This window comes from Thunnus maccoyii, chromosome 16 (assembly GCF_910596095.1).
Source record: "Thunnus maccoyii chromosome 16, fThuMac1.1, whole genome shotgun sequence".
NCBI lineage: Eukaryota > Metazoa > Chordata > Actinopteri > Scombriformes > Scombridae > Thunnus > Thunnus maccoyii.
Window position 1 is genome coordinate 29233936 of NC_056548.1, and position 24260 is coordinate 29258195.

Sequence of the window (24260 nt, forward strand, 5' to 3'; positions counted from 1 at the left end):
TATGATAAAATCACAGTTATACAATTACCAAAAAACAATATATACAATTACAGTAAACCCTCTTTCTGTTCTTGTTTCATGATGGTGGGAGTCATTCCACTTGTCTTGCTGTTCACTCCTGCCAGAACCTTGACTTGTATTGAATTGTCACTTTCCACCTGCATGCGAGTGCATGCTGAAGTTGGCATGGAAACAAGGGGAGAGATGGGACCATGCTGGTTGGTTTGGCAACAGGCCTCATCAGACAAAAGACAAAAGTGTGTCATCATCTGTATTCTTGTGGATTATCATATCATTTTTCATCATTATGATATTATTATTATATTATTACAATCTTTAAGATGCTGTTTTGGTAATGTAAAAACAGACTTAATGACATAGTGGATATAGTTCTTCTGCTGAGTCAGAGGAGAATTTTCTTCCATATTATTACATAACAGCTTGGAAATACAGGATTCTGATTGGCTGGTGATCCGTCAAAAGCATCTGTCAGCACATGTGTAAGATTTTTCTGTTCAACAGTTCAATGGAAATCAGGTTTTAAGGTGCAGGTAAACATAGTAACAACACTGATGAATATTATTCAATTACCAGGTTACACTGAATAGGGACGCTAACTTAACCATGGCTCACAGTAAACTGACCATAAACACAGTTTATACACAGCCTACCCTTTTCCTCTGGTAAGTGACCATGGAATAATGGAATCAACAGAGGAAACTGACTCCTGCTTCTCTCTTCTTCTGCCTCTCTGAAATATAATGATACTGACACCTGACATGGAACATGCAAAACCTAGTTATCTATAATCCTGTACATTTGATTCTAACAGAATCCAGGTTTCTGATGATAGGATAATAGGTCTGTTTTGTGTTTGTATTATTACTGGTAAGATATAGTGCGTGTTTCCACTGTTGTTTTATCTTTCATGGCCTCAGTAGGTGAAGTCTGTAATTTATGAGTAAAACATGCAGTGCTGGTGCATCCATGGTGATTTTTTGGCGGTACATTGTTTAGATCCAGGTGTTTTTTCAACATCTCTGCGATTCTCTGCCCTTTCTGTAATGGCTGAGACCTCAGCAGTTGAGGATGAACCCAGTTTACTTGATTTACTAGAGTATTTGTCACTCTGCTTGAAGATCAGCAACAATGGCAGAGGAGGAAGGACAAAGAAGAGAGACAGAAGTGAACATTAGAAACATTAGTCACTAAATCCCATTGAAAGACCAAAAGTAACAATGTGTTAGTACATTTCCCAATACTTTCTGAATTCCCCTACCCTGTCTCCAAACTCCAAGCCCATGGGTTCCAACTGAAGATATAAATATTTAAAAACCCACATATATATTTTCATTATTTAAAAAATGTTTCCTAAATGTTTCCTAAATCAGCTGATAATTGTAGTTCATAGCAAGCATTACTTGCACAGGTGGAAATAGTGCATTTGGTGTGGACTATTTTCAGCGGTGGATTAATCCACATTTGATGCTCCAGTGACTATTTTTGGCAGCAGATCATTTTCTTTGGGTTCATCACTACAAGCGACACATCACCTTCATGTATAGCTATCTGATCCATCGCAGGCACACACGCAAATTAACATGCATGTTTTTGCTCAATCACTGTTCAGTTCAGGTGATCAAAGTATAATTGCAGTTCCTCAGATCAGAAGTTGAAGTAGTTTGCAGAGGGACTGTACTGCTAACCTATCACCCACCCTACCCCTCTCTTATGATGTGATATGGACTCGGCCAGAGATGGCTATGGATAGGGAAGAATTAGGTCAGGCAGCACACTGCAGTGGGGTTAGCATGGCATAGGTGCCCATGCTCTGCTGTGCTGATTGTTTGTTTGCTGCAGTAAAATAAGGACAGAGAGAGATAAATAGTTACAGGAAGAAAGAAAGAAGTACAGTGGCACAGAAGAGATCACCTATCACACAACAATGCAGAAAATTGGAGGAAAGCAGGAAAACAAGCCGAGGGCATCCACTGGCCCTGTTCTCCTGTCCGCCTAGAGTGTAACAGCAGCAGCAGCAGCAGCTCTGCCTCTCTCTGCTGCCGTGCTGCACAGCTCATATGCATAACGGTATTCAGCTCACGTTAAGGCCATCGCTCTGCCACGGAAACACCGAGGTTCCTCAACGATGATGGCGAAGCTGGTGCTGAGGGGAACAGCTGTTTCTAATAATAGTGTCTTCGAAAGTCTTCATCCCCAATGGGACTCTAACCCCCCCCCTCACACACACACACACACATACACACACACAGGTTGTCCTCCTTATTCTGTGTTCCCAGCTTTATGAGCCAGCAGTTTCTCACTGTTGCCTCATGAGATGTGATGTCATCTTCAATTTATTATAGGCCACTAACCGTTCCAGTGACTGGCTAAATGGCTAATCCTTCTGTTTTATTACTCAGTGCTCTACTGCTGTGCTACACAGAGCGGGATGCTAATATCTAACTTGTCTTCTAACTGTTACTGTAATCTGTTGTGGGATGTGGAGCCCCAACAGCAATTTTGTGAAAGCAAGTCATTCTCAATATTAGAGTTATTCACAGGTGAATGAAACTTTGGACATATTTAAGACTATGACCAAGTACTGTCAGGGTCACTGCAATCTGTCACTGCTATATTTTTCAGCAATTAATGAATCCATTGTCTCACCAATTAAAAAGTCTTTGTCAGTGTATTCAATGTAGACAATGTCATCAATATAATGATTTTTTACAGATGAAAACATTTAATTGGCTGTTTCAGTCCTAACACATCGGACTGGACCTCCAAGCAGTAATGTACAATTGTCTTAACAATAATAAGCTTGTATACATGTTTTAATATACTGCAATTATCTCCACTATTACTGAAGACAGACCAAAGGTGTCAGATAAAACAATGTCCGATGATAAATCTCTTTCTCTCCATCCTCCCTTATAGTAATATCTTAAAATCAAACCATTTACCAGACAAGAACATGGATATTGGGCAATTCTGAGAAACCCACTTTTACATACAATGACAATGTTGTCAACGTCTGAATCATCATCCACATCACTGAATTCAAATAAGACAATGTATGACTGACGTGAAACAAAATGGGAACTCTGTCTGCTTATGAGGCTTCTAATGCACATGCTTTATGGGCTCAAAAAGGTGGAGGAAGCTTAAAACCTTTTTGCATGCTGCACCTGGTGAGCAATTTTCATTGAATGGGTACCAAATTTGAACAAAATATCCTGTTCTCTTAAAGGAATTCACAATTTTTCCAGTCTGTCTTATATCACTCACATGTTATTGTAGTTTGTTGGTCGCTGCAATTATCCCCCTTGTCTATGCGAGCTGTGAAAGCAATTACACTATGTGTTGGGGTACAAAATCTATGGTCCATCCCATGTTCCTTGACCCTCACCCCTCATCAGTTCATCCCCCATCCCTAGACCCTCACCCCTTCCTCCCTCTATCCCTTCATCCCTCCATCCCTAATCCCTTCCTCCAGTACCCCAACCCATCCATTATTCAAAATCTCAGCTCTCATTCATTATTCTCAATTAAACTTTTTGAAATCTGTTTGTTGGTGTGGTCTTGGTTAATAAAATGGGTATTGTAAGTTACATTCTTTTTTGTGCAAAATTTCCTGTTTGTGTTTCCACAAACAACTGGAAACAACTGATGATCTGACAAGCACACCCATTTTATGCAAAAATTGGTCGGGTGTGCGGTGTTGAGAAAGCAGGCAGGCAGCAGTCTTTTCCTTCATTTCACCAGTGAACACCCTCATGCAGCCCCATGGTAAATATAGGCAAATGCAATTTCACTGTTTTGCACCCCAAATACAGGAGCTAAAACTGTAACAATTGCTTTAGGAAAGTGCTAGAGGGGCACCCATGGGGTTATTAGATAACAAAGTGAACCTTTGAGAGCATGAAATGTGCTCAGCCAATTTCATGGCAATCTACCCATTAGATTGAGAAATATTGTATTACAGGTTGAAATGTGGCCTTATGTGGAGGAGGGGTGGCCAACATTAGGATTGTTTAAAAAAAGAAAAAAAGTTTTGGACTGACTGATCCACCTACTGACCCTGCTGCTGTAGTTTCATAAAGAAAGAGCCTGCTTTCTCCTTACTGTCACTTACATTTACATGTACTCTGAGGTTTTTGAGTCCAGGTAAAAAAGGCCTTCCATGATGTAAGGCTTTGACTGCCCCAGTTGTAAGTAAATATCACCTTGCTTTTTAGATGGTTAAAGAAGTAGAAATGATTGTCTTCATGCTTTATCCACTTTGTCATTGCGGTCTGTGACCACAGAGGGAAATTGTTCCATACGCACTTGCCTTTCAGAAAGTTTATTTCCCTCCAGCTTGTTGGGAAATGCATGCGTAAGCATCTTTACAAACTGCAAGCAATGCTGGAAAGCGGGAGGGCTGTGAGTGGAATCTTAACTGCAGCTTTGCACCTCAGATAAGCTCGATAGGAGAGCAGTGGTGCAACATTCCCCTGGCAGCCTCCTCCAAAGGTTACCTGCAGTCAACTGAAGCATTTTGATAAGTAGTTCATCAGAACACCTGCAAGGCTTTTAGGAGCTGATATCAATAATAGAAATGATGCACATTTTATTTATTGTGTTAGTTTTCTGTTATATTTGATGCAGGTTTTATTTGAAAGGAACAACTCTTATAATGCAATTAAAATAATAATATATAATAATAATAAATAATGCTTATGAAGTCAACTTACTAAAATATAAATAAAAGAACTATCCAAGAACGTAGTTCTAATTACATAGTTCCAAAAATTACAAAATTATAGATCTGTACAATAACGTGTTGTCCTTTTTACTTTCCCAACATAAAGGTCTAAATTGTGCTTGAAATAAAATTCTGTGGTAAAAATACTGATTTATTTGTTTATTTATTACTTTTGTTGGCTTAAAAGTTGTTAAATTTAGATACTGTTCCCATCATGCTTTGGGTGATGTAAACAGAAAGCACAGAGTTGCAATGGAAATGCAGTTAGCATTGCCTTATTTGTTTTAGCCTATATTTGTTTACATTTTGTCAAATTTGTACTATAAAATGTCATGATGAACAATTTATCAGTGTCTCCTGTTTGGACTGTAACCATGGATGTACACACATCGCCAGATCACTTTGATACTGAAGAGAAAGTCTAAACATGATTAATATGAGGCCTAGATCTAAAGGTTTGAAGAGTGTCTGCTCACTTTTTAATTGTGAATACCTCTTAGATTTCAGCAAAATAAGTGCACTTTGATGGTACTATAATTTTACTGTGTAGCCAATAAACTGTCAAATCATGGCAATAATCATGTATGGCGAGGCACTGTAATCATGGTTGCAACATCAACATCAGGGGCTCTACAGAGAAATGTTTGAAATGATTAATGTTTTGACGTTTGCTGGCATTTCTACATTTAAGACAGTTGAAAATAGCTTGAAAGAGAGAGCATGAGTGGTGTTCATCTATGAGGCAGAATGTATGCAAGCCATCCTAATGTGCTGTGACACAATGCATTTCACACACTGTACAGTGTTATTGTTGAAATGAATTCTGAGAGCGAGGGACAGCAGCAGAGACACGTGTTCCCTGAGGCTCAGACATCACACATCAGCTCACAGAGCAGCAAAACAAAAACACTACAAAGAGACAGTTCAGCATGTTAAAGCTCCTGAAAACCTTGTTTTTACCCTTTTTTTTCTCCTTGCAAAGCACTTTCTGCTGTGGGTTTTTATACTGCACATATGTAGACTGTATACTGGACATGACTTGTGAATTGATGTCCATAAACTCATTTAGAAATCCTATAAAAAGGCATTCCTTATAACTGCATATCTTGCTTCATAATCGTCAGATACAGACTTTTTCTTCAGTAGCAACAACTTTTGGCATTTCTATTCATTAATTAATAAGACATGTTTATAACACACTATAATGTAGTTGTAAGCACTGTGTTTATTATTATTACAGTTTCTTACAATTGGCAAAACACATTTCTCAATGCTGACTTCACTTTTTCCAAACTCTTCACAAAGTCAGCTCAACAGTAGTCAATGTGGACTGAACTGTAGATCACTTTTCATTGCTTTGACACAAAATGCATTCATTGACTACATCTTTGAAAACTCATGAACAGTTTTCTCACTCAAACTAAAAAAAAACCGAGATGAATTCTTTTCCTCATGGAGGTGGAAAATTTATGACCATCAGCCACATGATCAGATGACACAATGAATGCTGGATGCCTGGAAATATCTGCAGAAGATTGCCAGGGATGGATCAGATGCAAAAAGATTCTTTCCCAGGTGTGCTGTAAGAGAGGATATAAGGTGTGATTTGGATGAGAACTTCTGACCAAATATAGAAGACAGGGTTGACTAGCACTGCTATATATCTGTATGTGAAGCTATGCTAGACATGTATGTATAGTGAATACATACACATTTCGTTTGTATTGCATTACTGGGATTACTTTAATTTAGGAATAAAGCCTACTGAAGCATAGTGTAGCATTTCTGATCTGTAATAAATAGCATCCATACAGTAAAGAGATGCCACAATAAAATCTTGGTTTATGCAAAAATAAAATAAAAGCTACTTTAAAGACAATCGTGATACATATTGTAATGCTACCAGAAGTTTTTTAGGTTAGTGTGTCATGAGTGAAAGAGTTTTCGTGTTGGGAGACAAATGTTGTCAGATTATAAGAAATTAGAAGAGTTGATCCTTAGAGGTGTATGAAATGCTTTGGTTGCATTAGTGCATTCTAGAGGTAATTAACTGTTGTGCTGAGCTACATGTTGGTAAACAGAACTGTACGAAGGATTCTGAAAAAGTGAAGTCAGTGTAGAGAAATCTGTCTCCTGTGAGGCATCTGTAACTGTGTAATGATGAATGATGGACAATATAACAGATGTAATCATATAAAATAATATGATTACATCTGTAATCAAATATTGTCAAATATGAAATATTATGAACAATGTATGTACATGCTTTAATTGTATTCTTTATATAACTATACTAGTTAAATATTTGTATTAACAAATAGCTTATTATAATTATATTCATAATAAAGTATTCTTCTTTACCCTTCCAGTACAGCCACAGGTGATGCAAATCAATGTTCTCTATTTTTAAATATCATGTTTGCTGAGTTTATGAAGTGTAAAACTTCTTTGACCATGAATTATTGGCATTTCATAAATCATTGCAAAGAATTATTGGGTTTGCAGTGATGGAGCATGTGATGCAGAAGACATCTGTCAGATTATTTGCCTCTGTGAAAGATGTGTGGATTTATTGTTGCGGTAACACTGACTGGAAAACAGATACTTCTGTCAAATCATATGAGCTGTCATAACTTTATGATAAGTGAACAGAGATGAGGATGTGGAGGACCAGTGGTGGTTCCAGTAGAGCTGTGGGAGGAGTGGGTAGAAGTGCTGACATAGGGCTGCTGCAGCAGCAGCAGGTGAAGGGTTCAGGCTGATGTGGTGACTGGAGCCACTGATGGGCAGGTGCAGGAGGGAGCTCTAACTCTCTTAGGAGTAGTGGAAAGAATTGGAGCGAGCAGGTCTGTGACTGTTCCCGCTGCTTAATAAGAACTGACGTTACACAACATAATCCACCTCAGCAGTCTGTGCTACAGCTCAAGTTATTTTTGAAAAGAAGGTACAGACTGCATGGAAAGCTGCTGTATTCTGCCCCCTGAAAAGCCCAGACTGTGAATCATGACTCACAGCCATTCTCTCTCTCACACTCACATATGTGCCCTATGATATCTATTCACACACCATCACACGGCAACACAGACTCACACTCTATTGTCTTATTACTTCATACTTATGTTTTCTAATCTTGCAACCACCTCTGACTTTATTCCCCACATGACCTACACCTGATCACAGCTGTAAAGGACCAGGATGTCTCTTCCAAAAAAACACATTTGGATGTTTTAGTCCATACTCAATATACAAAATGTGTAATTTCACATTTTTGTCTTTTTCAAATCTAGATTTGCATCATCACACCATCACAACAGTTCTCAGGAAACTGCTGACTTAGCTGCCAGATCTCTAGCAAGGAGTGATTTAAGAAAGTTTCCATAGAGACCTCTAAGTGCAGTGGTTGCCCCATATAGTACACTGTAGAGAAATGTTTTCTGCCTCTTTTGATGGGTCAGTACTGAAGTGCTGAAACAGTGACTTTGAACATATCTGGCAATTTTTGTGATTTTACACAGAGCTTTACATGATTCATATTATTGTATGTCATATTTTCATAATATTCCCAAAGTCATTTATATTTCTTTATTATCAAAATTGTATTTCATGACTTTAACTTTTTTTTTGCCAGTTTTGCCTTCATTTGACAGAGGACAGTATTGAAGCAGACAGGAAATGAAGGAAGAAAGAGAGAGGGGTGACATGCAATGAAGTTCCCCAGCTGGAATGAAACTGGGGATGGGTGGGAATGTTGTGAATATGTGGTATGTGTTAGGATATCCCCCACTTTATCAAACTTTACCTTTAATTTGTTATTAAGTAACAGTTATGCTCTGTATCTACTTAAAGTGTTTATGATATTTTTCTAATATGATATGATATGATCTAATATGTATATCATTATAGGGCTATGTCAATCTGCACATCCTGCACAGATAACAGGGAGGAAATGTGAATGTTAGTTGTCTGTCATAGGCGCTATTGCAGTTGTCATGAACTGGCTCAGGCTCAGTGACAAAAAAGGGATATTCACACATGAATAAGGTTACTAAAAATCACATCTATTGTCAACCTAAGATAAAATAATATAATGTTTGTGAGCTAGATCAGTAATGAATGCAGTGTGTGGATAAGTGTAGTGTGTGATGCATGCAAACAAAACCTTAACCAAACTGACTGGTGGAGGCCTGGGAGGAAGAGTAGAGAGAGACGTTAATGATGAAGCCACTTAATTGGCTGAGGCCTAAACTACTCATGTGTAGGTAGTTTCCAAACGTCCCCTCTAACTCTGCCTTTTGGCTCCTGAGCCAGGAAGCCAAACCAACTTCACAAGCAGAAGGCAGAGAGGGGCATCACAGTAGTAATAGCTGAATGCTGCATGAGGAGTATTCATAACACACCCACATCAGGACCAGTTACTAGTGGTCTTCACGGGTCCAAAATGTTGACCCGACCTGAAACAGACCCATGGAAAACCCACCTGACCCCAACATGCATAAATTAATTTTCAAAAAGAGAGAGACCTGGCCCGAATAGACCTGAACATAACATAACCCAATCCAAAATGTGGTTGACCCGAACAGAAAGAGAACGCAAACATCGGCAGCAGCCTGAGGCACTATCAATTAATTCAATCAATTAACAAGCAGCCGCGGTGGGAAAAAGCAGCAATATTATAATAGCAATGCCCTAAGAACAAATGTAAAGTCATAGAAATTAAAATAATTTGTTTATATGCTTCAAACACATATTCATAACATATAACTAAAATTCCTATTCCATCTCCTGTAGCTACCAACAATAAAACCTTTTGTAGCAAGCTGGGTGATGAACAGATAAAAAGACCATGTGGTAACCTATTTACTCTTTTATTTTATTTAATATAAATGAATAAGAAATGTAATATTTGTGAATCAAATTCCAAAATTAATTTAACTTAATTTAAATCTTGTAGATTTTCCTAAAATAAGCTTGGCTTCAGTTCCCATGTCAGAACCTTTTTCTCATCTTTGCATAAAACAGGAGCAAACAGCTGATGATCCAGTTGGTTTTACCTCCTTGTTCTCCTTTTCCTTTAACTTGTTCTTCACATTGAATCACTTCACAGTTTACATTTTCCTCTCACTCAAAACACACTGTTTTCTCCAGCAGTGATTGTGACGTACCACATGATCAGAGCTGATACCGCATACACTCCGGTCCATTCAGATCCACTCAGGTATTGGACACTGGCATACAGACCTGAGACCTGTGGCAGTAAATGGAGACCCGACTAGACCCGATTAGACTGAGCAGAATTTGGACCCAGTCCAACTCCGGTCCTGGGTCAGGTCTCAGAACCACGTGTACCTGTGAAAACCTCTTCCAGTTACCACCACACAGCCCAGAATTATGTGCCAGTTTACTGCAGTGAAACTAGAGGCTCATGTATTTTTTACATTATAATTCTTCAAGTTTTCATTTTGTGTAAATGCCTACATAGTAGTTTCCATTGTTACTGGCAGAGTCTGCCACAAAGGACTGACAGGAAACTATGCATGTACAGTACATACTACACGTGATGCAGAAGACAAAAGGAAGTGCTTGTGTTCATTTTCATGCATTTTATGCATAAGCCAACATTCTTTCACAAACTGTGTTGGTCAACATTGTTGGTCTTCTTTAGACTTTTTCTATTAAAACAGTATGTGGTGATAAATCCTCTCAGCCCACAGTTTCTCTGGCTGCTCAGCTAACAAATACACCAGCTGTTATTCTTCTGTTGTAATTCTGTTATGTAGCTGCTCAAAATGTGTTTGAAACCCCCAATGGTCAAAACACATATCATTCTGAGCATAATTCTGGGAGCCTTGTTATTAATTACTTACTATTTACCACAAGTAACCAACATCTTGTTTTTATTTTAAGTCATTACCTATTATTCAAAGTTATTACTTTATGTTCACAAGGTAATGCAGCTGCAAATATGTTTTTAATCTTTCCCTGGTGGTGAGTTCAAGTACACTGACAAGTATACACATTTAAGATTTGAGAGTTGCCTTTAAGTTCAAGAAAAGACCAAATTCATGTAAATCTTTTCTAATTGTCCATATTGTTGTCTCATTTAGCTTGCTGGATTTTATTTGAACTTCAGACAACACATCTGTGAATTGCCTTTGATGTCCTCTGTCACTTTTTCCATGAATGCACCATGGAGGAGGTTTTTATAAACCTACTGTATATGACTTCATGACAAAAATCATATGGGATGGATTAACTGAAACAATTGCTGTTTAACCGTAACCTTTAACCTTAAACCAGAGTTCTAATCCTAAATGGACCTTAGTTTTAACTCTCACTCTAACATAAATTAAAAGCTAATTCTAATCTCAATTTAAAATAAACTGTTGGATGAGTGATGCAGGTCTAAAAGCCAAACCAGTTCTCATAGGGATAGAAGAAACAGAACAACACTCAGACACAGTAAATTACACAGGGCAGGAGAGATCCATGACTCAACAGCCTGTCCATGTTGATGTGCTAACCTTCCTCTCACCCTGTGTCATTACCGCAGGACTACACCATCACCATGTACTTCCAGCAGTCCTGGAGGGACAAGCGCCTCTCCTACACTGGCATCCCTCTCAACCTCACCCTGGACAACCGGGTGGCAGACCAGCTGTGGGTCCCTGACACCTACTTCATTAACGACAAAAAGTCTTTTGTCCACGGGGTGACAGTGAAGAACCGAATGATCAGGCTGCACCCTGATGGAACTGTGCTCTATGGTCTCAGGTGAGAGCTCTTTTTACTTTATAGTCCTTTTCCACTGTAGGAACTTAACAACCTGTAACTTTCCCATAACCTGAATTTTTAAAACCTTTGTCAGGCTTTGTTACAAACTTCTTTGCATGGACAAGTGAAGTGGTTGTGTGATACAGTGGGAGAAGTTGTGCTGATATTGCTATTTCATTTTTTTCCATGTTTACATGAATTTGACATACAAGTTTATACACCAACACAAGCTGGTTGGTGGCTCAATAAGGCGTGCAGCTCATTGTACCATGCCGCGTCTTGGTTTGCTCCACTGAGCACTGTGATACTGTACTGTCTATAATCTTTGATCTTTTTGGTATTTTTTGCCTGTGTTGTAACCCCATTCCTCCCTGCAATATTTGCAACTGATTTGCTGAGCAAATAGTGATAAATATGTCCATATCATGTATCATGTAGACACGCTAACAAAGTTTCATAATCTGTGTGACAATTACAAGTACATTGCATTTCCTTTAGCTGCTTCACAATAAAAGCCTTTCACTAGTTTGACAATATAAAGCATTGGAGCAGGAAATGTTTAGTTTGCATTAGCAGTGACTTAACACAACTCAAATACAGTGCTGGCTGTGAGAAAGCGATCAGTAAACAATAAATACGGCTGATATTTGAAAGTATGAACAGGAGCAGGAGGGAAACTAAATTCCAAACCACAGAGATTTAGTCTGTAGTGTAGTATATATTAGGGTAATCAGTCATGAAGTGTTTATGGTGAATTGTAGAAAGTCTGTGCAATCTGAATTCTCAGCATATTTCAGCTTTGTTTGACAACATACTGTACTCACTGTGTGAAGCTATAACATCATAATTTCCTTCATTATACCCTGTTTAACCCCATCAGACAAAGGTGTAAAGTCATCTTACTCTGGTCACACTGTGAAAGGAATATGTCTGACTGTATTACATAATAAAAGACAACCAAATTAGAACTCACTAGAATCATGTTTTATTTGCAGAATTTAGTTTCCAACAATAAAGTAGACAACAAGACAGAGAGTAATGTTAAATAAAAACTCAGTCTTAAATCAATTAATTAATTATTGACTTTTCTGCTGCTGCTGCCAAAGATTTATTTGTATTTGTATATTTATTAGTAATTTTTGTAAACACGATAGTAAAACACTACAGAGTTAAGTGATAGTATTTCAAAAATGATTACTTGAAAATAAACATTATAACAAGCATCATGAAACTGTACAGTATAATGAGGTAGCCATTTCAGATTTGTAGTAGCCACTTTGTGACATCTTCAGTAACACAAGAAAATGGTGATGATGGACCTGCTGCTGGTTCACTCCCTGTGACTGCTTCTTAAACTGAAGGCAAAACTGCCTCACATGACACACATACATGTGCAACCTTTTCATCTGCGAATGATGTCATTCACATCTGTTGTAAAATTGCATTTCATTGAACTATCTTGCTCAAAGTAACATCACTAAATGAAAGTAATTATACTATTCAGTTTGATGTCAGTAGTTTTTACAGACATATTTGAAATGGCCCTGCCCACAGCGGTCATTAAAGTTATTACGATTCATCCTGTGCATTTCACCCAAAATCACAAATGGTGGTGCTCATGGTGGTGCTAGAGAAAGTCAGGGGATCACCAAAGTTAGTAGGCTTCATTCAGAGGGGTCACGTCCCCTCAGATATTTGAGATTGGATAGCTTCAGAAATTATTACTTTTTACATTAAGTGTTTTTAATATACCTTGATAATATGATGTAAACAAATGTCTTTATTGGTATTCAACTCCTTCCAGCTGGAGAGCACTATTTAGTAGAATCAGAGCTAGTGACAGCTCAGGAAGTGTGAATAACCAATCTCAGCTCACACCATGAATAAATTTGTAAATTACTTCTAACTTCTGAATTTCCTTTTAAAGTGACTTTAGGATCGGTGGTTTTAATTATAACCCACAGGTCATTAACATTAGTGTTAACTTGTTGTCCTTTGATATTATTAGCAGCTAAAATTTGCACGTCCTACAAAACAGGACATAAGAAGATTTTTTAAGAGTCAAGAACTAAATAGTGTCAGTCAAAGAAGCAGCTACATGTTTGTGAGCTTTCTTTACTCACCATTAAATAATCAACGGTGCTGGCTAGCTAACCAGCTAATGTTAACGCTGAGTTTAAAATCTTTTGACTAGCATTTGTTTTTTGTTTTTCTTGTTAAGTATGGCAATTAAATGCAATATAGTCTTAATAAGTGTCATTCAATTATAGTTGTAGGTAGACACTGATAGAGGGCTGGATCATAAACATAGGAGCCAAAGCAGATAATTACTATTTTGGAACTGTAACTAAAAACTACATCAAAAAGTTCACTGCATGATGCCCCTGACTTCATTGTCTGGAAACCATGGATACCATGGAATTTCATGGCAGTCCATCCAATAGATGTTTGGACCCTAAAGTTTTGGAGCAGACCAACTGTCATGTAACTGAGCACATCTTGCAGCAGTACCCTTGGCCTATCCTCAGGGCACCACAGGGTGATGCTGCACCACTTTGGGAACCACTGCAGTAGGGAGAGCTGCAGTATATCAGTAGAAATTGGGACTCATTACACTGCCTGTCAGCCAATCACAGTGCAAAGTTGGAACTAACTGTTGTGTAATGAACAGTAAATAAGAAAAAAAAAAAGTCTCACTTCCAAGCAATAATACTGTCTAACAACGTTGGATTAATAATTACATGAATGGTTGCCTCACATTTTAAAGCTGATTGGCTTCCAGAGAGAAGCAGTAATAGAGCGTTATTCCCCACACAACCTGTGTGTATGGCAATGTGCTCTTCTAGTCTTTTTTTCTCAGTACCAACAAATCCCAATTTGAGTAGGGCTTTTAGCCATATTTGTAAACAAAACACTGCAGGGTTCTAGTAGCAGTAGCTCATTTGCATGGAGAACATTCCTCAAAGGCTTCTGTCAGAGGCTAAGTGTTGCTCTGTCTGCATCTCCTCTGGAGCTTTGAGGGAGAACCAGCAGGTGAATCATTTATGGAGGCTCTCCTGGTGCAGTGTACACACAGCCGTGCCCTCTGCTGCAGAGCACAGCGACAATGAAGTGAGCAGTTAACTGAGGAAACAGTGGGCCAGTCACTGTCAGTAATTCAGTCCTCCAAGTTCAAAGGCATTCTGCATTTCAGAGGGAGAGGAATGATGATTTGACAGTTTTCAGCTGAGTGATTTTTTTTAGCTTTGAGGCAAAGCTGCACATTTTAATAAGGTGCTAACTTTGGCATACATCAAGGTTTGTCCTGGATCAGCATCTAATCATGACATTTCAGCTCACTGTAACATACATTGGGAGTCACGGTGTTCTGGTGTTCATGGTGTCACTGCCCATTTAGGTCATTAGGTGTGATTTTATGTGGACCTTCATGTCATATCACACATTTTGTCACATCACATATTATAATCAAATCTGGTCAAAGGTTTGGTGTAATATTAGTCTTTGTTGTGGGTCTAGATCCAGGAATTCTTTAAGGATATCATATCATTACAAGACTTTTTATTTTTTAAAACACTGTTTTTTTTTAGTTAATTACTGCACTGACTGAAATTATTTTGTTGAAAAAACATCTTGTCTCCTTTCAGGTCTTCACATGGACTTTGCTTTCATGCCACCTCTATATTGCTTTAATTTGCTTGTTAGTCCAACCAAGTTCTTTGTCTTCATAAGAAAATTCTAATCTAAACATTTACATTCTCAGGTTAGTGTCATGGAGATAGGGAATAGAAATACTACTTCATTCAGTTCATAGATAAATAATACATAATCTGCAATCCACAAATATAAGGTTTTATCTGTCATAACTTTTTTTCTCTTCCTATTCAAAGCTTTGGACATACTGTATATTCTGGAAATCCAAAAGCTTTGTCAAAAACGTGTTCAATTAAAGCTCCATCTTCAAGTCTAATCAAATCTGAATCTGCAACTTTACAAACTTTACAAATTTGTTGCAAATTCTGGAATATTCAGAATATCCCATTTCTTTCTTAACTGTAAGTTTAGAAAGATGACCACAAGTTAAGAGTCTCGTGTTGTCCAACATGTTTGCCAGAGGTGTGTTATATCACCTTCCTGTTCTTTACATCAGTGTGTCTGTTTCTATGATTGGTTCACATGAACAGTGTGTGTTGACTGTTTTCAGCTTGCTTTGGTCAGCACCATCATGCTGCACAGGATTTGGTTGTGGTGTGGCAGGTGGCTGAGCAGCAGGCCTCTGACAGTTGACTATCACAGGAACAGCACCAACATGGTTATCATGGCAACAGATACTGTGGTGACTGAATCCTATAGCGCACACAGCATCTGCCACATCAACCAGGATGCAGTTATTTATTGTTTGACAGGAACCTAGGTTTAGCAATTTCAGTTGTATTTTTCAGTATAGCAGGTGTCGCCAACCTTTTGGATGTCCCATGCCACTTTACAATGTTTAAAAAAATCACAGACCCAAGTGCTAGTTCATTTTCATAATGAGCATTTATATATTTATTTATTAACTGCTGCTGCTTGTCTCCCCATCTAGATACCGCATGCCAAAAGATCTGCGCTCCACACACACACTTTATTTGTGCAAATATATGAAAATTACTAGGGCACAAAAGAAAATTAATTCAATTTTTCCAATATAGTACATACCTTGTCTCTGCTTTTCTGTGCTGAGCTGCATGAACTCTGGTCCGTATTTGGAGACTTTCAGTTGGATACATGCCTCTGAATGGTCCACAATAATTTGGCTGCGCGTGGGACTCAAAGTTGACTTTATATATGAGAATATCAGTTCACACATAAATGTGGATCCAAATGCTGAAATCAGTGTGAAGGCCACCTTCTTCAGACAGTCAAACTTCTCTGGCAAGCTTTCCCAACAGGCCAGGATGCAGGCCCCTTGATCAATGTCAGCAGTTTTCAGTGTTTAGTGCAGCTGTGTGAATTTAGATGCCCACAGTGAGGATGCCTTGAGTTCTATCTGCTGCATTTCAAACTCCTCAATCGCCATCCACTGAATTAGGAACATGCAGTGCTCTCTCAAGTGTTCTAGGAAAACAAAAGAAAACAATGGGCCATATTGTTAGAAGTCCTGAAATGTGGCACAGAACTCTGACTCTAGCTCTCACATGTACATGCTGATGTCATCGCCATTGATGGTTTGATGTTCTGACAGCTCCTTCAGGGTTCTTGAAGTAACGAAAGTTTTACTTTGTATGTCCCACAAGTAGACTCAAATTTTTGCCATGAATGTCGTCCCTGCATCAGAGCCAGCACTGTCTGGCCCATGCTTTGCAGCTGTAAGTTGAACTTGCTGAGATGGCCTGTGATATCCATTAAGAACATGAGTTTCACAAGCCATTTCTCATCCTCCATCTCAGGGTAGTCTTGCTCCTTCTTGATCAGAAAGGCCTTGATCATATCAAAACACTCTTCAAACCATTCCAAAACCTTACTGCCACCTAACACTGCAGTAAAGTGGCAAATCCTTGTGAATACTGTCCATCTCCTCCAGCAGAGATCTGAACTGACGGTGTGTCAAAGAGGAGCAAGCCACGGTTTAGTTTTCACCACTTTAGCCATCACGCCATTAAGATCAGAATTTGAGATTTTTGTGCACAAATTTTCCCGGTGAATAATGCAATGGAACTTAATCACAGGATGATTGATTTGACTGTCAACCAGAGTCATGAATCCCTTCTGCTTCCCTGCAATGGCGGGGGCTCTGTTGGTGGTAACAGCAAACATTTTCCCTGATATCAACCCCCCTCTCCTCAAAATTATCAGTGAATGTTTTTGCCACATCCTTCCCTTTAGTGGTACTATGCATGGGCCTTAAACAGCAAAGTTCCCTGCCTATCTCTCCTTTGTCACAATGTCTGGTAACCACTGCTAGACGTGGAACATCATTTATATCCACACTCTCATCAAGAGCTACGCTGAATACCAATGCATCTTTCAATGCATGAGTTTGCTGGTGCCTTATGTTTTCATCCATGTCAGTAATGCGCCTCTCTACAGTTCTTGCAGAAATGGGCATTTCTTTGATCCTGTTAATGATAGTGTCTTTGTTTGGTAACCCATCAAATATGACCTCTGAACTGCTGAGGAAAGCCTTTTTATATACTTTCCATCGGAGAATTACTTCCTGTGTGTAGCAATGCACTGAGCGACTTTATAGCTGCCCTCTGTAGCTTGGTTTTTGGCAGCAGATAGGGTTGTAAACACACTGCTTCACCTCACTTACTGGGTCAATGCCCCTCCTAATTGATTTAGCTTCATCAGCTATCTTTAAAGTTTTTCTCGTGCCTTGTTTCAAAATGACATTTTACAATTGAAGTTTGACACACATTTTCATAGCAGGGAGTGCATACAGCTTGGCCCTTGTATGAAATAAATCCAAATTCTTTTGTCCAAGACAGCTGAAACAGGCAAATATTAGACAACCTACAGTTTCTTCCATAGTCAGTTGTTTGTTAAGTTCACCATGAGGCCATATTTCATATTTTTTTTAAAAAATGTATCCAAAAAAGTACTGTATATTAAAAAAAAAATTGATTGAATTGCTCCGTGTGGCCTCGCATGCCACTGGGGGCATGTGTGCCATAGGTTGCCGACCCCTGGTGTATAGAATCCTCATAACTTTCCAGCCGCCATAATCCACATATAGTCATCTAGGTCACTTTCAATTATGAGCATACATTCACAGCAATAAGCTTCAGCAGCAGCAAGCACTCTGTAGACATTCTTTGCTGTGTGTTTCGCCTCTCAGGCTGCATACTGACTGAACTTCCTCTATGATTGGCACAGCTTGTTAGGTTTGTTCCCAGCCTAAAAGGAAGATCTGCAAAAAAGGCGCTCAAGGCGTTGTGAGTATGTACGTTTTCTGCAGCAGAGATCTGGCAAAGGCAATTCTAGCAAAATTTTAAACAACAATTTGCACAGCAAAAAACTGATCTATGTTCTCCTAATTAATCTCCATGATACGCTGATAACTATTTGTCATTGGCCTGAGGTTCAAGTTTTTGACTGCTATCATAAGTCTTCAGGCATACAGCTAGCTAAGACGTACACCCAAGATTTACTTGCCGTTGTGGAAGGCATGAGAGTAGATCTCGCTAAAGAAAAGAGAAGGGTTAATGAAACTCACTCCTATGCTTGTAAAACTGTAACTGGACGGGAATGTGAATCCAATCCAAATACCCCAAGTAAAAGCCAAGCCGCCAAAAAGTTGAGGAATGCTCCATCAACTGCCGTAATGAAACCAACCCTGATTGAAGTGCAAAATAACATAATACAAAATCTCTCTGGAAAATGGTCAAGAGATGTCATGCGCTTGAGGAAGGACAGTGATACGCTGAAAATAGAAAATGTGGAGTTAAAGAAAAAGATGGCATATCTAGAAGCAAGAGTTAAGCAAGAGCATTACAGCTGAAGATGGTGTTTACGTCTGTATGATGTGGCTGAAAACCCTGCTGAGAATGTAAAAGTCAAAGTCAGAGAAATCTGCGGAGCAGTGATTCCAAAGGTGGAGAATGTGGTGGCAGCAGTGGTGGACATAGCACACCGTCTTGGTCAACTTAAAACTGAGGAAGACAGAAACCACTCCTAGTCATCATGAGATTTGTTTGGACTGCCATGCAAGGTGCCAACCTGCACAGTCGGAAGTAGGAAGTGATCATTCACACACCAATGGCACAGCCATAAGGAGTAATTTGGGGTTCAGTATTTTGCCCAAAGACACTTCAACATGGGGACTGGAGGAGCCAGGAATCGAACGGCCGATTTTCTGATCAGTGGATGATCCTCTCTACCTCCTGAGCTGCAGCTGCCCAAGGGTTCTTACATGGAAGCATGCTAAGCAAAGCGACTTTCTGAAAAGTCATGGATACAGCTTCAAGGAAGATCTTACTGCCACTGGCAAAGCAGCAAGCAGTCGTCTGTGGCCAGCGGTAGAGAAGGCAAGAAAGGAGGGCAAGGCTGCCAACTTCAGTGGGGCCAAAGCATTCATTTATGGTAAAGAAATGCATCCTAATGGAAAGTAAAACTAAACAAAAATTAACATGATTTCAACACTGTTTACACTGAGGTTGATAAATGTAATGGTGAAACATCATCATCTTCATTAAGGTTATGATAAGGTTTGATAGTGAGGCTTAAATTCTATTCATTCCTGTTCAAAAACCATTGAAACCTCAAAAGTTACAGCAGTGAAAGTAATAATTTTGAGTATGTTGTGCAATTGTTAATGCTACACGTTCAATATATGCAAGTATCCTATAGCCTATAGAAAAGTTCTGTCTATACAAGTCATATTTTTTCTCCTCTTTGTTCTGATGTCTCTTTCTGCCAGACCTACTTAAGAGAAAAGCTCTTTACTATATTGCAAAGGTAAAGGTACTAATTTTCACATCAATCAGGAAACTCAGATGAATCTTTTTAGAACAAGACTAGGTCAAAATCTACAGTAGTATATGGCTGGACCATGTATGGTCATTGTGTGAAATTGTGGTCAGTTTGTTACAGGGATAGTCAGTTGTAGTGTTATATTAAATGTTCATCTGCAATTTTCCGTAGTGGTCCCAGTAATATTTGCTGGTAAAGTGTACTGATGTCTCATATCACATGACATGGTTAAGCTATGTTGTCATAAATGCAGTTGCAAGAACAATATTTTCTACTCAAATCTTGGGATGTTTGATTTGAAAGAGAAGTTATTTTAATTATAATTATAACTATTCTAATTATCTGTTAACATCCCCTGCTCTTTCATCTGTTTCACTCTGCGGATGTCTCTCATTTTTCACTCTTCATTGAGTGTTTTGTCAGAGTGATGGTTATTTGGGGTGCTTCAACTGTGTGCTCTCAGTCATGCCTCTATGCGCCCTTTTTCTGCCTTTTCCCAGTCAATGATCATGGAGACAGTTATGACAGTATTTTGGGTGCAAATTCAGGAGGCTTACCTCCGCCTGGGTACTGCAGTTACAGTCAAATCAAGCGCACCTGCAGAGCAGCCGCCCCACACTAAAGTAATATAACAGCTATATGAGTCACATGTTTTACCTGCAAGACTTGTGTTTTAATGCTGTTGGTCATCCTTTGTGATGTAAATATGTCAGAGAAATAAAAAGCTTGCGTCCTGGTATTAGTTCAGTTATAAAATCCAAATGCACTGCGGAGTGTCTCTCCTGCCGGCAGTGCTGCCAGACAGAGAGTCGATCACACTGGACGGTAGAGGAGGAGACACAGAGACACTGGTACATGTCTGAACAGGAGTTTAGCTGACTTCACTGCATTTTACACCAGAGCTGAGAGCATCAGAGCTCAGAGCAGGAAACACAGTCACTCTGTGTCACGCTGCTGACCTCTGCTTCCATCATCTCACGTCGATTCATTTTGAAAGACCAATGGCCAGTGAGGAAACTCCAACCCTTGGCCGGCCAACCAATGGTGTAACTTCATCACTCAGTCAGGCACTCAATCACTCAGTCACTCTTGGACAACCGTGGTTAAAGGGCTAGTCTGTGGCTGGTCCAGCCAAAAATCAGTGGGGTAGCGAGATGTGGTCCAATGGCAGTAATTAATCAGCAGAGGTTGCCGTTTTAAAGGAAATTGCACAGTGAAAAAGATATGTCTGGGAGATGGATTATGGATGGATTTTAGTTGCTTTAAATGCAATTCAGACACTATTCCACTGTTCCAGCTCTATGAAATTAATGTATGGTACCTCAGAAATATTTAACATTTATTGTGGTATTAGACAAGGCTATCCAGTACCTCCATTTCTGTTTTTGTTAATTTTGTCAATTAGCAGATGATATCTCAATTTCTCTAAAAGACCAAAGTCAGGTTTCAAACAGAGTGGCTCATATAAATAAGTTTACTAATGTTTCAGGTCAAAAGATGAACTTGGATAAATCTCTTTTATTTCCAATTAAAACCCAATTGGAAATTATCTTTTCTTTAATCCCAATTAAAGAAAAGGTGACATACCCAGGCATGGTTATTTGTAAGAATGTGGAACAACAATGTAAACTAAATTTTGACACTATTATTGAATAAACAAAACTGAAATTGAATTTGTGGTTAATGAAAGATATTTCTATATATAGTAAGGTCCTGTTATCCAAAACAGAAGGAATCTCTAGATCAGTCTATGTTTCAGTGTCCCAATAAATGTTACCAAGGAATTGGATAAGATGCCATATGATTATATTTGGAGGGAAAAAAACATTATCTTAAAAAAGAAATAATTAGAGGTAGTAGAGAACAAGGTGGTCATGAGGTCTTAAGGATCTTAATATCTTGACTAATACTTTTAAAACAGCTATCCAAGAGTAAACAAGTTTATTTAGCATCAGCAGCCACACAAAGACTGACAGCTAGTTCTACAAACTACAGGACCCATAACGCAAGTTAGCACCGAACTGGTACAGACATGGCCAAAAATATCGTTACCTTTCCACCTTTTTTTAAAAAACTAATTTTTTTCCGTATGAAGTTGAAACTGACCGAAGTATATGGTATCCATCATTCCTTATTTCACATTGAATATAACTGAAACTTTGCTTTGATTTACAACTTAACATATTATCTAACACAATGAAAGAAATGAAAATGGCATGGCCAAAAAATATTGGTACCCTTAACTTAATATTTAGTAGCACAGCTCTTGGAGGCAATAACTGCAGTCAAGCGCTTTCTGTAACTCTGAATAAGGTTTCTACACTTCTCCACTAGTAGTTCAGCCCACTTGTCTAGAGCAAACTACTCCAGTTATCTCAGGCTTGATGGGCGCTGTATCCCAACTGCAAGTTTCAGCTCTTTCCACAGATGTTCAATGGGATTCAGATCAGAACTCATAGCAGGCCACTTCACAATGGTCCAACATTTTCTTCTCATCCACTCTTTTTGATGTATGTTTGGTGTCATTATTCTGCTGGAAGATCCATGTCCTGCAACTAAGACACAGCTTTCTGACACTGGGCTGTATGTTTTGCTCCAAAATGCCTTGATAGTCTTCTGATTCCATTGTGCCCTGCACAGATTCAAGGCACCCAGTTCCTGATGCAGCAAAGCAACCCAAAAACATCACTGTGTCATGATAGGTGTTGTGTTCTTTTCTTTGAAGGCTTCATTTTTTTCTGTAAACATAGGGTTGGTGGGATTTACTGAAAAGCTGTAATTTTGTTTCATCTGTCCAGAGGACATTCTCCCAGAAGGACTGTGGCTTGTCAACATGCACTTTGGTAAATTCTAGTCTGGCTTTTTTGTGTCTACCTCTTAGAAGTGGGGTCTTCCTGGGTCTTCTACCATGGAGCCCATTTTCATTCAGACAGCGACGGATGGTGTGACTTGAAACCATTGTACCTTGAACTTGAAGATCAGCTTGGATCTGTATTGAAGTTTTCCTTGGTTCTTTCTCGACCATTCGAGCAATCATTCTGTTCAATCTCAGGCCAATTTTCCTCTTGCGACCATGTTCAGAGATGTTGTCTACAGTTCCATAGGTCTTAAACTTCTTAATAATATTGGCAACAGTGGTCCCAGGAACACATGCTCTTTGGAGATGGTCTTGTAACCTTTACTTTGACCATGCTTGGCTATTACTTTTTTTCTATTGTCTTCAGATCACTTGAGTTTTCCTTCTGTTTTCCATGTTCAGTGTGATGTACACAGTGACACAAAACAGCAAAAAGAGTAATTTTCTCTTTTTAAGCTGGCTGCATGAGTGATCATAAGATTGAAAACATCTGTGATACTAATTAAAATACAATAGTCTGCTTGAAGTATCACTACAAATTAATTATTTCTTACAACTTTTAAAGGGTACCAAACATTTTGTCCAGGCTATTTTAGAATGTCTTTGTACAATAAGCATGAATTCAGTTATTTTCACTACTTTTTTGTTTTGTTCCACTGCAAACCAAACATAGACATGCACTGATAATAAAATATCTTTTGATTTCAACACTGTTCAGGGCGAATGGTGCATTATTTTAATAAAATGCAAGGGCCATGTCTGTAACTCTGTAAGGAGAACAAAGGAGTGAAGTTTCCTCCGACCAGCATGATCAGACCCCTGACTGCACAGTAAAGACTGCATCATTCATCATCGGAACCAACAACTCTTCCCAGTCTGGCTCGCCCACAAATGACGGAATCACCAGCTAACAAAGCAGTACGCTAAAGAGCCCCTCTCTCTTCATGAACTGGTAATGTTAACTGGGCATAGCATAGCATAACAGCACACGGCTAAGCACAGGACTGCTTATTCTTTGTCAATGTATATATATAGATTTGGTTTAACATTATTCACTGAGCTTTATTGTTGTGATGTCTTTTCATTGGTAGGTTTCATAGTTAGGTTAGCCACACCACTAAGTTGATGTTAGTTGTGCTTCACACACGTACTAATAGTATTTGAGTTACATCCAGTAACTACCATGTCTTGAATGCAAACTAACTACCCTCCTCTCTAACCTGGCACTGTGTCCTACATGGATTGGACATAAACATAGCCACACACACACGCACATGTGGCCTCGGCTACCATCTTGGATCTGAGTCCGCCATTTTGTTTTTGTGTGTTTCCTTTATTCACCCCCACAGGCACATGCGATCCTCTCCACCATCTTAGATCTGAGTCCACCATTTTGTTTTTGTCTGTTTTCTTTGTTCACAGACACACACACAC

The 24260-nt window shown here is 38.9% G+C and overlaps 1 protein-coding gene across 1 annotated transcript in view; it reads left to right on the forward strand.

The window, feature by feature from the left end:
* gabrb1 (gamma-aminobutyric acid type A receptor subunit beta1) overlaps window positions 1–24260 on the forward strand; it is a 100128-nt gene that overhangs the window by 32294 nt on the left and 43574 nt on the right. Inside the window, exon 4 of the mRNA XM_042387813.1 lies at window positions 11298–11518. Coding sequence (XP_042243747.1) covers window positions 11298–11518 — 221 coding nt within the window. The remainder of the gene's footprint in view (window positions 1–11297; window positions 11519–24260) is intronic.